This window comes from Phyllopteryx taeniolatus, chromosome 18 (assembly GCF_024500385.1).
Source record: "Phyllopteryx taeniolatus isolate TA_2022b chromosome 18, UOR_Ptae_1.2, whole genome shotgun sequence".
Lineage (NCBI taxonomy): Eukaryota > Metazoa > Chordata > Actinopteri > Syngnathiformes > Syngnathidae > Phyllopteryx > Phyllopteryx taeniolatus.
The window spans coordinates 1,045,346-1,058,552 of record NC_084519.1 but is presented as its reverse complement, the minus strand read 5'-3'; the positions used below and the strand labels follow the sequence as shown (position 1 = coordinate 1,058,552).

The 13,207-nt window shown below is 45.7% G+C and overlaps 1 protein-coding gene across 5 annotated transcripts in view; it reads left to right on the top strand.

Annotated features, from left to right (window-relative positions):
- Positions 1-13,207, top strand: part of epha7 (eph receptor A7) — a 102,693-nt gene that overhangs the window by 81,775 nt on the left and 7,711 nt on the right. For 4 of the 5 annotated variants that reach the window (XM_061753979.1, XM_061753980.1, XM_061753981.1 and 1 more), the window contains one exon: positions 3,250-3,443. In XM_061753979.1, the coding sequence (XP_061609963.1) occupies positions 3,250-3,443 (194 nt within the window). Of the gene's footprint in view, positions 1-3,249; positions 3,444-12,599; positions 12,755-13,207 lie in introns of all 5 variants that reach the window. The other variant, XR_009785437.1, reaches the window with a different exon arrangement.

Below are 13,207 nucleotides of genomic sequence, written 5' to 3'. Positions count from 1 at the left end.
GCCAGTTTAGTACTTGTAGTCTTTTAATACGAAGCCACGCTGTTGTAACATGCAGAATGTGGCTTGGCATTGTCTTGCTGAAACAAGCAGGGATGTCCATTTGAAAGATGTTGCTTGGATGGCAGCATACAGTCCCCTCCAAAAGTATTGGTACGGCAAGGTCAATTCCTCTGTTTTATTTTTTTTTGTACACTGAAGACAATTTAGGTTTCAGATCAAAAGATGAATATAAGACAAAAGTTCAGAATTCCAGCTTTTATTTGCTGGTCTTTAGATCTAGATTTGTTAAACAACTCAGGACAGAGCACCCTTTGTTTGAAGCCACCCACTTTTGAAGTGAGTAAAAGTATTGGAACATGTGACTGATGGGTGAGGGTGATAGTTGGTCAGATGTTGCCTTTTAGATTGATTGCTTAAACATTAGATAGCGCTTGTTTTTAGGTTTGGGTTTCACCGGTGAAAACTGCATTGGCAAATATGAAGACCAGAGAGCTGTCTATGGGAGAAAAGTAAACCATTTTGAAGCTGAGAGAAGAGAAAAATCTATCAGCGCTATTGCACATACATTGGGCATAGTCAATACAAAAACAAAGTTTTCTGGACTGATGAGACCAAGATTAACCTCTACCAAAGTGATGGAAAGGCCAAAGTATGGAGAAAGAAAAGATCTGCTTATGATCCAAAACACACAAGCTCATCCGTGAAGCATGGTGGAAGTAATGTCATGGCTTGGGCTTGCATGGCTGCTTCTGAAACGGGCTCACAGGTTTAATATACGGGCAGAGGTCGGTACACAGGCAGGCAATCCGAAAAGGCAACAGTATCCAAAAAGACAAGGTCGAGAAAGAATGAGACACGAGGTTAAATGCAAGGGCTAGTTAGGGTGAATGAGGCACAGGTGGTGAAGATGCTCTCAGGAGCAAGTGTGTACGAAACAGGGAGAAGACAACAACCAGAACACACACCCATGACCGTACCCCCACCCCTCAACGGCCGGCCCCGGAGCCCCAGCATGCGCAACACGGAAGTCCCGAGTGAGTGAGTCCATCCATCCATCCATTTTCTGAGCCGCTTCTCCTCACTAGGGTTGCGGGCGTGCTGGAGCCTATCCCAGCTGTCATCGGGCAGGAGGCGGGTTACACCCTGAACTGGTTGCCAGCCAATCGCAGGGCACATACAAACAAACAACCATTTGCACTCACAGTCACACCTACGTGTAATTTAGAGTCTCCAATTAATGCATGTTTTTTTTGGGATGTGGAAGGAAACCGGAGTGCCCGGAGAAAACCCATGCAGGCACGGGGAGAACATGCAAACTGCACACAGGCGGGGCCGGGGATTGAACCCGGGTCCTCAGAACTGTGAGGCTGACGCTCTAACCAGTCACCCAACGTGCCGCCAATGAGTGAGTCATCCATGATAAACGCAGACAGCACCCATGAACATTCCTCAGGCCCGTAGCCCTCCCAGTCCATCAGATATTGAAACCCCCTCCCCTTCCGACGAGACGACAACAGCCGCCTCACAGTGAAGACAGGGCCCCCATCCACGAACCGGGGGGGAGGAAGGGGCCTGGAAGGCGGGACCAGAGGGGACTCACGGGCGGGCTTGAACAGGCTGACGTGAAAAGCAGGGTGGACCCGCATTGACCTTGGGAGCCTAAACTTCATGGTGACTGGGTTGATGATCTTTGTGGTGAAGAAGGAGCTAAGCCGAAAGGCAAAGCTCTCAATTTACCGGTCGATCTACGTTCCTACCCTCACCTATTTTCACGAGCTATGGGTCGTGACCGAAAGAACAAGGCATACGGATACACAGATGAAAGTGGCCGAAATGACTTTCCTCCACAGGGTGTCCGGGCTTCCCTTAGAGATAGGGTGAGAAGCTCGGTCATTCGGGAGGGGCTCAGAGTAGAGCTGCTCCTCCACATTGAGAGGAGCCATATGAGGTGGCTCGGGCTTCTGATTAGGATGGCTCCTGGACGCCTCCCTAGTGAGGTGTTCCGGGCACGTCCCACCAGGAGGAGACCCCGGGGACGACCCAGGACACGCTGGACAGACTATGTCTCCCGGCTGGCCTGGGAAAGCCTCAGGATCCCCCCGGAAGAGCTGGATGAAGTGGCTAAGGAGAGGAAAGTCTGGGCATCCCTGCTAAAGCTACTGCCCCCGCGACCCGACCTCAGATAAGCGGAGGAAAATGGATGGATGAAAATGATAAAATTTGTTATGAAAATGATAAGTGATAAAACTGCATATGGAGCATTTAGTCTTTAGCATCATTGCTCATTTATGGCATGTATGTTTTTGTCAGTTTGTGTGATTAAGCTATTTCTGAATGTTTCCCCTCTAAATTCATGCAATCAAATTGGTTTGTTGTTGTCTTGCAGAGCAGCAAGACTAAAGCATGCTTTCTTTTGGTACACTGAGAGTAATGCTAAATTGAGTTTGAATGTCTAAGACAAAAATGGATTGGGTTGAGCGTTGCCTGCTGAAAGGTCTAATATAAAATTTAAATACAGCACAATACCCACCTGGTAGGATTTTGCTGTTTCGCCCTCCTGCGGACCATGGTTGGTAGGCTGATGTTCCTTCTTGCTTGCACAAACTGTTTGTGCCACATCACAATAGAAATGTGGCCATTGCTTGTTAAAAGACCGATATCAGCTCAAGGAAAATTATGCCGTGTGTGATTTTTAGACTAAATGTTCAGCCACAAATGTTTAAATGTCCACAGACATCAGTACAGTGCTGGTGATCCCTCCAACAGCAGTCTTAATTAGCTCCAAACCCTTTTCCACCTTTCCATTTCTACAGGGTTCTTTTAGTTTTATGTTTTGTCTGCTCCAAACAACTGGAACACTCTGCAACAAGTCATGAAACACACATCAATTATCTCAATATCATTGTTTAATAGTTTGTGAGAGATACTGTACATGATCGCTGCACCTGTTTTGAACTTGTTTTGGGCCTTTAATTCCCCATGTACTATAATTGAATGTCATTATTTAACTATATCAAACTAGAGTTTGTTGTCCATGTGTTTGTGTTTGCTTTTACGTAGTTCGCTGTCAGCTGCCTGGCCGGCATTGCAAATTAAAATCTGTACTTATTGCCTTACCTTGACAAAGTTTTAAATAAAAAAATAAGTAAAATACAGTCAGTCATAGCTGAAAGTGTGACTCTGGTTTAACATTGGTTGAAAAGGCTGCGTAACAGAAGGTTGTTACTCAAACTGGTTTTCACTCTCCAGGTCATGAAAGCTCTAGAGGAGAGCTACCGTCTTCCAGCGCCAATGGACTGTGCCCCAGGCCTACATCAGCTTATGTTGGATTGTTGGAAGAAAGACAGAGGAGAACGTCCCAAATTTGATCAGATAGTCAGCATTCTTGACAAGATGATTCGGAACCCAAACACACTGAAAACACCAGTTGGAACCTCTACAAGGTGAGGAAATACGAAATAAAGATTTAATTTCTTAACATTTCTTCCTTTTTTGTTGACTTTTTGGGAAACCAATCAAGTCTGTGGCACGGCTTTATAGTCGATAGCAGGGCTTTAAAATGGTAGCAAGTCTTTATGAATGGTTTTAGAGTCCCACAAATGAAAGCGTAAAATGGTAGCAAGGCTTTATGACTCTCACAACATCCATCCATCCATTTTCTGTACCGCTTAACCTCACTAGGGTCACGGACATGCTGGAGCCTATCCCAGCTGAGAGGCAGGGTACACCCTGAACTGGTCGCAACGTACATAGAAACAAACAACCATTCACACTCATGGGCAAAAACAGAGTCTTCAACTAACCTACCATGCATGTTTTTTTGGGAATCTGGGAGGAAACTAGATTACCTGGAGAAAACCCACCCCGGCACGGGGAGAACATGCAAACTCCACACAGGCGAGGCTGGATTTGAACACGGGTCTTCAGAACTGTGAGGCAGATGTGCTAACCAGCCGCTCGCCGTGCCGCAGAATCTCAGAATCAGAATCATCTTTATTTGCCAAGTATGTCCAAAACACACAAGGAATTTGTCTCCGGTAGTTGGAGCCGCTCAAGTATGACAGACAGTCAATTTACAGAACACTTTGGAGACATAAAGACATTGACAAAAAACAATTGTGCAAAAAGATGCAGAGTCCTCTGGCACTTAGAGCAGTTCAAATGACTAATATTGCAATAGTCCGGTGCAATGACCATTGTGCAAAGGGCGCTGAGACTTCAAGGAGTGTATGCGGTTTAAAGTGACGAGTAGTGCGATAATCTGGGACAATGTTAGTTGTGCAAATGTTACAGATACTCCTCAATCAGTGTGCAAATGGAGCAGATGCTACTCTGGCATGAGTGGCCAGTATATGGAAATAGTGCAGCATGGTGAGACAACTACAGTGAGTGCACGAGTAATACATAATTGGCCCCACAGAAATGTGACAACGAACTCAAGTCAAAAAATAGCCAGCTTGTTGTAATGGAATTGTAGGTTAGCTGTTTAAGAAGTTGATTGCAAGAGGGAAGAAGCTGTTGGAATGTCTACTAGTTCTAGTTTGCATTGATCGGTAGCGCCTACCTGAGGGAAGGAGCTGGAAGAGCTGGTGACCGGGGTGCGGAGGGTCCGAGAGGATTTTGCACGCCCTTGTCTTAGTTCTGGCAGCGTGCAGGTCCTCAAGGGTTGGTAGGGGCGTACCGACAATCCTTTCAGCAGTTTTGATTGTCCGTTGCAGTCGTAGTTTGTCCTTTTTTGTAGCAGCACCAAACCAGACTGTGATGGAAGAACACAGGACTGATTCGATGACCGCTGTGTAGAACTGTCTCAGCAGCTCCGGTGGCAGGCCGTGCTTTCTCAGAAGCCGTAGGAAGTACATCCTCTGCTGGGCCTTTTTGAGGACGGAGTTGATGTTGGTCGCCCACTTCAGGTCCTGAGAGATTGTAATTCCCAGGAACTTGAAGGTCTCGACGGTTGACACAAGGCAGCTGGACAACGAGAGGGGCAGCTGTGGCGAAGGATGCCTCCTGAAGTCCACGATCATCTCTACAGTCTTGAGCGTGTTCAGCTCCAGGTTATAAAGATGGCGCCTACCAGTGTGGTCGCCTCGGTAACGCGCTCTCTTTTTGTTTTTGTGTTTTTCGTCCGTCTTTGGAGACCTTACACGACTCACTTACACAAGGGGAGACCTGCTAACCATCAAGGAGGCTACTCCGGACATTCTGTCACCAACTTTCGCAAATCCGCTCAGTTTTTTCCCCGAGTTACTCACCGGAGCGGTGTCCGCTGTTTTCGGCGCATGGAGACAGAAGCGGCGCCACAGAAGGAAACGGGCCGGCATTCAGGTGAAACTCCGCAAGAGAGGACACAGATTGGCGTTCCCGTCGATCCACCTCGCGAATGTACGCTCCCTACCCAACAAAATGGACGAGCTTCATCTTCTGTTAAAGACCAGTAAAGACTTTGAACGCTCCACGGCCATGTGCTTCACGGAGACCTGGCTTTGCGACGCTGTACCCGATGGCGCCGTCATGCTTCCCGGCTTCCACATTCATCGAGCAGACCGCGACATGGAATCATCGGGGAAAACAAAGGGCGGCGGGATATGCCTCTATATCAACGAAAAATGGTGTACGGACATCACAGAGCTCAGCACACACTGCAGCCCGCATTTGGAGTCGCTATTTTTAAACTGTAAACCATTCTACTTGCCACGTGAGTTTGCATCGTTCATACTGGCTGGAGTCTACATACCGCCTCAAGCTAACACGAACGCCGCACTGCTAACGCTCGCCGAACAAGTCAACGAAATTGAAAAAAAACACCCTGACTCACCGCTCATTATTCTCGGGGACTTTAACAAAGCTAAACTCAACCACGAACTCCCTAAATACAAGCAGCACATCGACTGTCCTACCAGGGAAAATAATACTTTAGACCACTGCTACACTACGATAAAAAACGCATACCGTGCTATACCTTGTGCAGCCCTGGGCTCGTCTGATCACTGCTTAATTCACTTAATACCGACGTACAGGCAAGAACTTAAATGCGCGAAGCCTACAGTGAAAACAGTGAAAAAGTGGACCAATGAAGCCAAGATGGAACTTCAAAGCTGTTTAGACTGCACAGACTGGAGTGTCTTTGAAAATTCAGCTGGCAGCCTGGATGAATATACGGACACTGTCACATCCTATATCAGTTTCTGTGAAGAGGTTTTTGTACCAACAAAATCATTTCGCACATTCAACAACAACAAGCCGTGGTTCACTGCTAAACTTAAGCAGCTTCGCAAGCTAAGGAGGACGCATATCAGAGCGGGGACAGGGCCCTGTATAATCGAGCTAGAAACCAGCTGACTAAAGAAATTAACATTGCAAAGAGGATCTATGCAGCAAAGTTGGAAAATCAGTTCAGCGCAAACGACTCTAAATCAGTCTGGCATGCATTCCAATCGCTGACTAATTACAAGCGACGATCCCCCCCAAGTTGAGAACAATAGCACACTAGCCAACGACTTGAATACCTTCTACTGCAGATTTGAAAAGGACAGTTTCACACCACACACCCACCCGCGACCACAATCACACCTCTGACTTCTGCGTTAACCATCCATGAACAGGATGTGAGACGCATCTTCAAACAACAAAAGATTAACAAAGCGGCAGGCCCGGACCATGTGTCCCCATCCTGCCTCAAAGTCTGCACGGACCAGCTCGCTCCAGTCTTCACTCAGATCTTCAATAGATCTCTGGAAATGTGCGAAGTTCCATCCTGTTTCAAACGCTCCATCATTCTAGTCCCCAAGATACCTGCAATCTCGGGTCTGAATGACTACAGGCCTGTCACTTTGACATCTGTGGTCATGAAGTCCTTTGAACGTCTCGTGCTGGACCCCCTGCAGTTTGCCTACCAAGCGAACAGGTCTGCGGATGATGCAGTCAACATGGGACTGCACTTCATCCTAGAACACCTCGACAGTGCAGGGACCTACGCGAGGATCCTGTTCGTGGACTTCAGCTCAGCGTTCAACACCATCATCCCTGAACTCCTTTCATCCAAGCTTCTCCATCTCAGCGTCTCACCTGCCAACTGCCAGTGGATTTACAGCTTTCTGACGGGCAGGACACAGCAGATCAGGCTGGGGGAGGCCACCTCATCCACACGCAGCATCAGCACTGCTACAATAGTCTCACAAATTTAAATGTATTGCAGGGTTTAATGAGCATTTGTGTTTTAAACCTGATTTATTGAATCGATTAGTATTGATCCCTTAGATCAATACTGTACTGTATCTCAAGATCAGGGGTGTCGGCAGTCAAAAATACTCAAAGGACGACTTGGACCTACTTCCCAATGAAAAGAAGGCGCCGGGACCCACAATACCCTTTTGACATCTAAAATGAAGATAACATGGAATACATACAGTAAATTGTCTTTTCCTTGTCAATAAATTAACTGTTACTTTAGAGGAGATATTCTTATCAGGTAAGTGTATTCAGGCAAGGGTGTCGTCCAGAACACCACTTAATGCTGGACTCAGAGTATGGATGGCAGATACCTGTATATGCTTAACTCGCTTTTACTCCAGCTCTTCGAATACTGTCTACGAACACAGACTCTATTTGATGAACTGAAGTACATGTGTAGTTTTCTATAAGAAAGAATAACCAAAATGCTAATTAATAAGTGAACACAAACGTCAGCTATTAAATTTGCGACAGCTCATCTGTGGGGACTTGGGGTTTGAGTGCCAGAGCACAGGTTTGATTCCTGCTGCAGATAAATATGTAAAAATGTCAACTAGTTGTTGGCTATTGGCCTTGCACAAGGTACTGTGCCCTCCCCCCAACACCACTTCAAGAGGTGCAGCACTGTTTGCACGTCTCTTTCACTCTGAATCTCCTTGAATGCCTGCATGTATGTGAGCTGGTTCTCCATGTGGTGTGTAACACAAAATATACACCGGTGTGAGTTGAATTTCCTCTTGAGGGATCACATTGGGGAAAAAAAAAATTATGAAGAACACAAGCTTTAGAAAACATTTTCCCTCACCTGAATGCGGTTCACTGGGCCCCCTCTCTGGAGCCAGGCCTGGTGGCTGGAACGGCACCCACGAGTCCAAGCTCGGCACAGCCCTGAAAGACAGGGGTCAAGACTGCGACCAATTTGGCCGCACATGTGACCTTTTCTTTAGCTTTTGTGATTAAAAATGTCATCTTGTCGCACTTGTGAGAGTGCATGTTTTCACGGTTGAAAGTCACTCTCTGCATGCTCACTGAGAGAGAGAGAGAGAGAGAGAGCAACAGAGAGAGTGCTGTGACACCGTCTTAATCACTGTTATGAATCCTATTTGCATTAAAAGTGACCCGCTGAAACATGATTGGCTGCCTGCTGCAACATAATTGACTGCTTCTTCCAGATAGGACACGTTATTATCAACAACGCCGTCGCGCACATGCTCACCACGTATGCGCGTTACAGACGCTAGTACGCTGTTGTGTCTGGCCAGTGGACTGGCCACCATGTACCGATATTGCCGCTGGCGCACTACTTTTAAATGACAAGTGTGAGCCGTCAACTAATATGGACTACTGGTGAGCAAGCTAGCTAGCATGCAGCTACCTTGTAAAGTCCGGTAAACCGGCAAACTCCTCCTGCCGCAAGCCACCCACAGCTTTCTTTTTCAGAATCAGAATCATCTTTATTTTACGGAGCCCCCCTGGTGCCAAGGTATGAGAAAAATTTAATTCATTGATAATCTGTTCCCTCAGTTTAGTAAACTCTACCCTCAGTTTAGTAATCTGTACCCTCAGTTTAGTAATCCGTTCCCTCAGTTTAGCAAATGTCTGGGGCTCCGTATACCTACGTATATCTGTCAAGTGAAGTAAATTCTATTTGTATGTTATATTCTTACTCGTGTGAATTCTGTGTATAAATTGTCATGTCGTGATATATCCCGCATCCCATTTTAGCAACTGAAAGGCAATATTGCTGTAGTTCGAGGGGGTTGATCATTATATAGCAGTACTAGCAGGACTGGCTACAATTAGCCTGCGTGTTTCCTAAACACAGTACTAAATTGAGGGTACGGATTACTAAACTGAGGGAACAGATTATCAATGAATTTTATTTTTCTCATACCTTGGCACCAGGGGGGCTCCGTATTATTTTCCAAGTGTGTCCAAAAAAAACACACAAGGAATTTGTCTCCGGTAGTTGGAGCCGCTCTAGTATGACAACAGACAGTCAATTGACAGAGAACACTTTTGAGACATAAAGACATTGAGAAAAACAGTCACTGAGCAATAAAGGTTTGCTAGTTATCTGGAAATGCCGGTACAATTTTATTTTTTATTTTTTTTGACAATTGTGCAAAAAGATGCAGAGTCCTCTAGCACTTAGAGCAGTTCGAATGACGAATATTGCAATAGTCCGGTGCAATAACCATTGTGCAAAGGGCGCCAAGACCTCAAGGTGTGTATGCAGTTTAAAGTGACTAGTAGCGTGCTAATCTGGGACAATGTTGATTGTGCAAATGTTGCAGATACTCCTCTGTCAGTGTGCAAGTGGGGCAGATGCTACTCAGGCACATGAGTGGCCAGTATTGGTCAACAACAGATATGCAAATAGTGCAGCGTGGCGAGACGACTACAGTGAGTATACGAGTATGTATAATTGGCCCAACAAAAATGTGACAACAAACTCAAGACAAAAAAATTGGGAGCATGTTGGAATGGAATAGGTTAGCTGTTTAAGAAGTTGATTGCAAGAGGGAAGAAGCTGTGGAAATGTCTGCTAATTCTAGCTTGCATTGATCGGTAGCGCCGACCTGAGGGAAGGAGCTGGACACACATCATTATCATTGCTGCTACTTTTGTCCCGGGAATAAAACCCAAAGTTTCCCCGAGTGACATCACGTATGATTGTCTTACTACTACGAGGATGTGTGTGTGTGTGTGTGTGTGTGTGTGTGTGTGTGTGTGTGTTTTGGGGGGCTACACCGCCAAACTGCAAAGATTGATCAAATCCCGGCCCCACCTGCGTGGAGTTTGCATGTTCTCCCCGTGCCTGGGTGGGTTTTCTCGGGGCACTCCGGTTTCCTCCCACATCCCAAAAACATGCGTGGTAGGTTGATTGAAGACTCTAAATTGCCCGTAGGTGTGAATGTGAGTGCGAATGGTTGTTTGTCTTTAAGTGCCCTGCGATTGGCTGGCGACTGGTTCAGATAACCTTTACTACTCTGACAATGGGGAACTTTGCATCGTTTCAGCAGTAATTCTGGCAAGAAATTAATGATGGTTGTTGTTCAGTCTTCAGTCATATTTAAAAAAACAATATTTCACAAATTCTGCCAGGGTATGTAAACTTATGAACAAAACTGTACATATATACAGTCATACGTACACCTGTCATATTGGAATAACCTCTAGGTGGCAGGGACATATTAGAATGAAAGTGCACACCTTTCTCATAACCTCTAGGTGGCGGTTGCATATTGGAATTAAAGTGTACAGCTTTTTCATAACCTTTAGATGGCGGCATACATTTATAAAATGTGAAAGGTTTTTTTTTCCATTTTCCCCTATACCTATGTACAACCCCGATTCCAATGAAGTTGGGACGTTGTGTTAAACATAAATAAAAATAGAATACAATCATTTGTATTTGAAACGCTGCCGGCTTCTCTGGGCCCGAGCTAATCTAAGATGGACTGATACAAAGAGGAAAAGTGTTCTGTGGTCTGACGAGTCCACATTTCAAATTGTTTTTGGAAATTGTGGACGTCGTGTCCTCCGGGCCAAAGAGGAAACGAACCATCCGGACTGTTATGGACCCTACCATCTGTGATGGTATGGGGCTGTGTTAGTGCCAATAGCATGGGTAACTTACACATCTGTGAAGGCACCATTAATGCTGAAAGGTACATACAGGTTTTGGAGAAACATATCAGAATCAGAATCATCTTTATTTGCCATGTATGTCCAAAAAAACGGCGGCACGGTGGACGACTGGTTAGAGCGTCATCCTCACAGTTCTGAGGACCGGGGTTCAATCCCCGGCCCCACCTGTCTGGAGTTTGCATGTTCTTCCCGTGCCTGTGTGGGTTTTCTCCGGGCACTCCGGTTTCCTCCCACATCCCAAAAACATGCCTGAATTGGAGACTCTAAATTGCCCGTAGGTTTGAATGTGAGTGTGAATGGTTGTTTGTTTGTGCGTGCCCTGCGATTGGCTGGCTACCAGTTCGGGTTGTACCCCGCCTTCTGCCCGGTGATAGCTGGGCTATCCAGCACGCCCGCGACCCTAGTGAAGAGAAGCGGCTCAGAAAATGGATGGATGGATGGATGTTCAAAAAACACACAAGGAATTATGTCTCCGGTAGTTGGAGCCGCTCTAGTACGACAACAGACAGTCAATTGACAGAGAACATTTTTGAGACATAAAGACATTGAGAAAAACAATCACTGAGCAATAAAGGGTTGCTAGTTAACTGGTAATGCCGGTACAACATTTTTTTAAACATTTTTTTTGACAATTGTGCAAAAAAAACATCAACTCCGTCCTCAAAAAGGCCCAGCAGAGGATGTACTTCCTGTGGCTTCTGAGAAAGCACGGCTTGCCACGGGAGCTGCTGAGGCAGTTCTACACAGCGGTCATCGAATCGGTCCTGTGTTCTTCCATCACAGTCTGGTTTGGTGCTGCTACAAAAAAGGACAAACTCCCGACTGCAACGGACAATTAAAACTGCTGAAAGGATTGTCGGTACCCCCCTACCCACCCTTGAGGACTTGCACGCTGCCAGAACTAAGACAAGAGTGTGCAAAATCCTCTCAGATCCTCCACATCCCGGTCACCGTCTCTTCCGACTCCTTCCCTCAGGTAGGCGCTACCGATCAATGCAAACTAGAACTAGCGGACATTCCATCAACTTCTTAAACAGCTAACCTACAATTCCATTGCAACATGCTGCCAATTTTTTTTGTCTGAGTTTGTTGTCACATTTCTGTCGGGCCAAATATACTCGTGCACACACTGTAGCAGTCTCGCCACGCTGCACTATTTGCATATCTGTTGTTGACCAATACTGGCCACTCATGTGCCTGAGTAGCATCTGCACCATTTGCACAATCGACTCAAGTAGTATCTGCAACATTTGCACAATCAACATTGTCCCAGATTATCGCACTACTAGTCACTTTAAACTGCATACATTCCTTGAAAATATATATATATTTTTTTAAATAAAATATAGAAATATAAATAAATAATAATAAAAATAATCTGCTTTACCAGATAACTAGCAACCCTTTATTGCTCAGTGACTGTTTTTTGCCAATGTCTTTATGTCTGCAAAAGTGTTTTGTGTCAATTGACCGTCTGTTGTCGTACTAGAGCGGCTCCAACTACCGGAGACAAATTCCTTGTGTGCTTTTTTTGGACATACTTGGCAAATAAAGATGATTCTGATAAACTTGACTGCATCCACCATTACAGGGTTGATGTAATAAAAACATTAAAATGACAAATATTGAAGTTGTCGCACGGAAATGTTCTTGTTTTGAAAATATGGAAATTCAGATGAATTTGGACAGCTTGTTTTGGAAGTAAATTTTTATAGGTTGACAGCTCTGGATACACCCTCGCTTGCTGTGAGAACCATGGCAAAACAGGACTAAATGCCCACCAAACAGCTGAATGTGACACGACTTGAAAAGACTGAAATGTACGACGGACCACCTCCAAGTTTTGATACGGCCTATTACGTACTCTCAGGTATAATTGCATTCACTCCATTTTATTATGACAACAAGGTTTCTCATCCTCACTGTGACTGCCTTGGAAAATATTTTAATAGTTTAATAATGGCGGCACGGTGGACGACTGGTTAGAGCGTCAGCCTCACAGTTCTGAGGACCCGGGTTCAATCCCCGGCCCCGCCTGTGTGGAGTTTGCATGTTCTCCCACATCCCAAAAGCATGCATTAATTGGAGACTCAAAATTGACCGGAGGCATGACTGTGACTGTGAGTGCGAATGGTTTGTTTGTTTCTATGTGCCCTGCGATTGGCTGGCAACCAGTTCAGGGTGTACCCCGCCTCCTGCCCGATGACAGCTGGGATAGGCTCCAGCACGCCCGCGACCCTAGTGAGGAGAAGCGGCTCAGAAAATGGATGGATGGATGGATAGTTTAATAATCTCACTAGGCGTCTTTAGTTATCATGGCGTA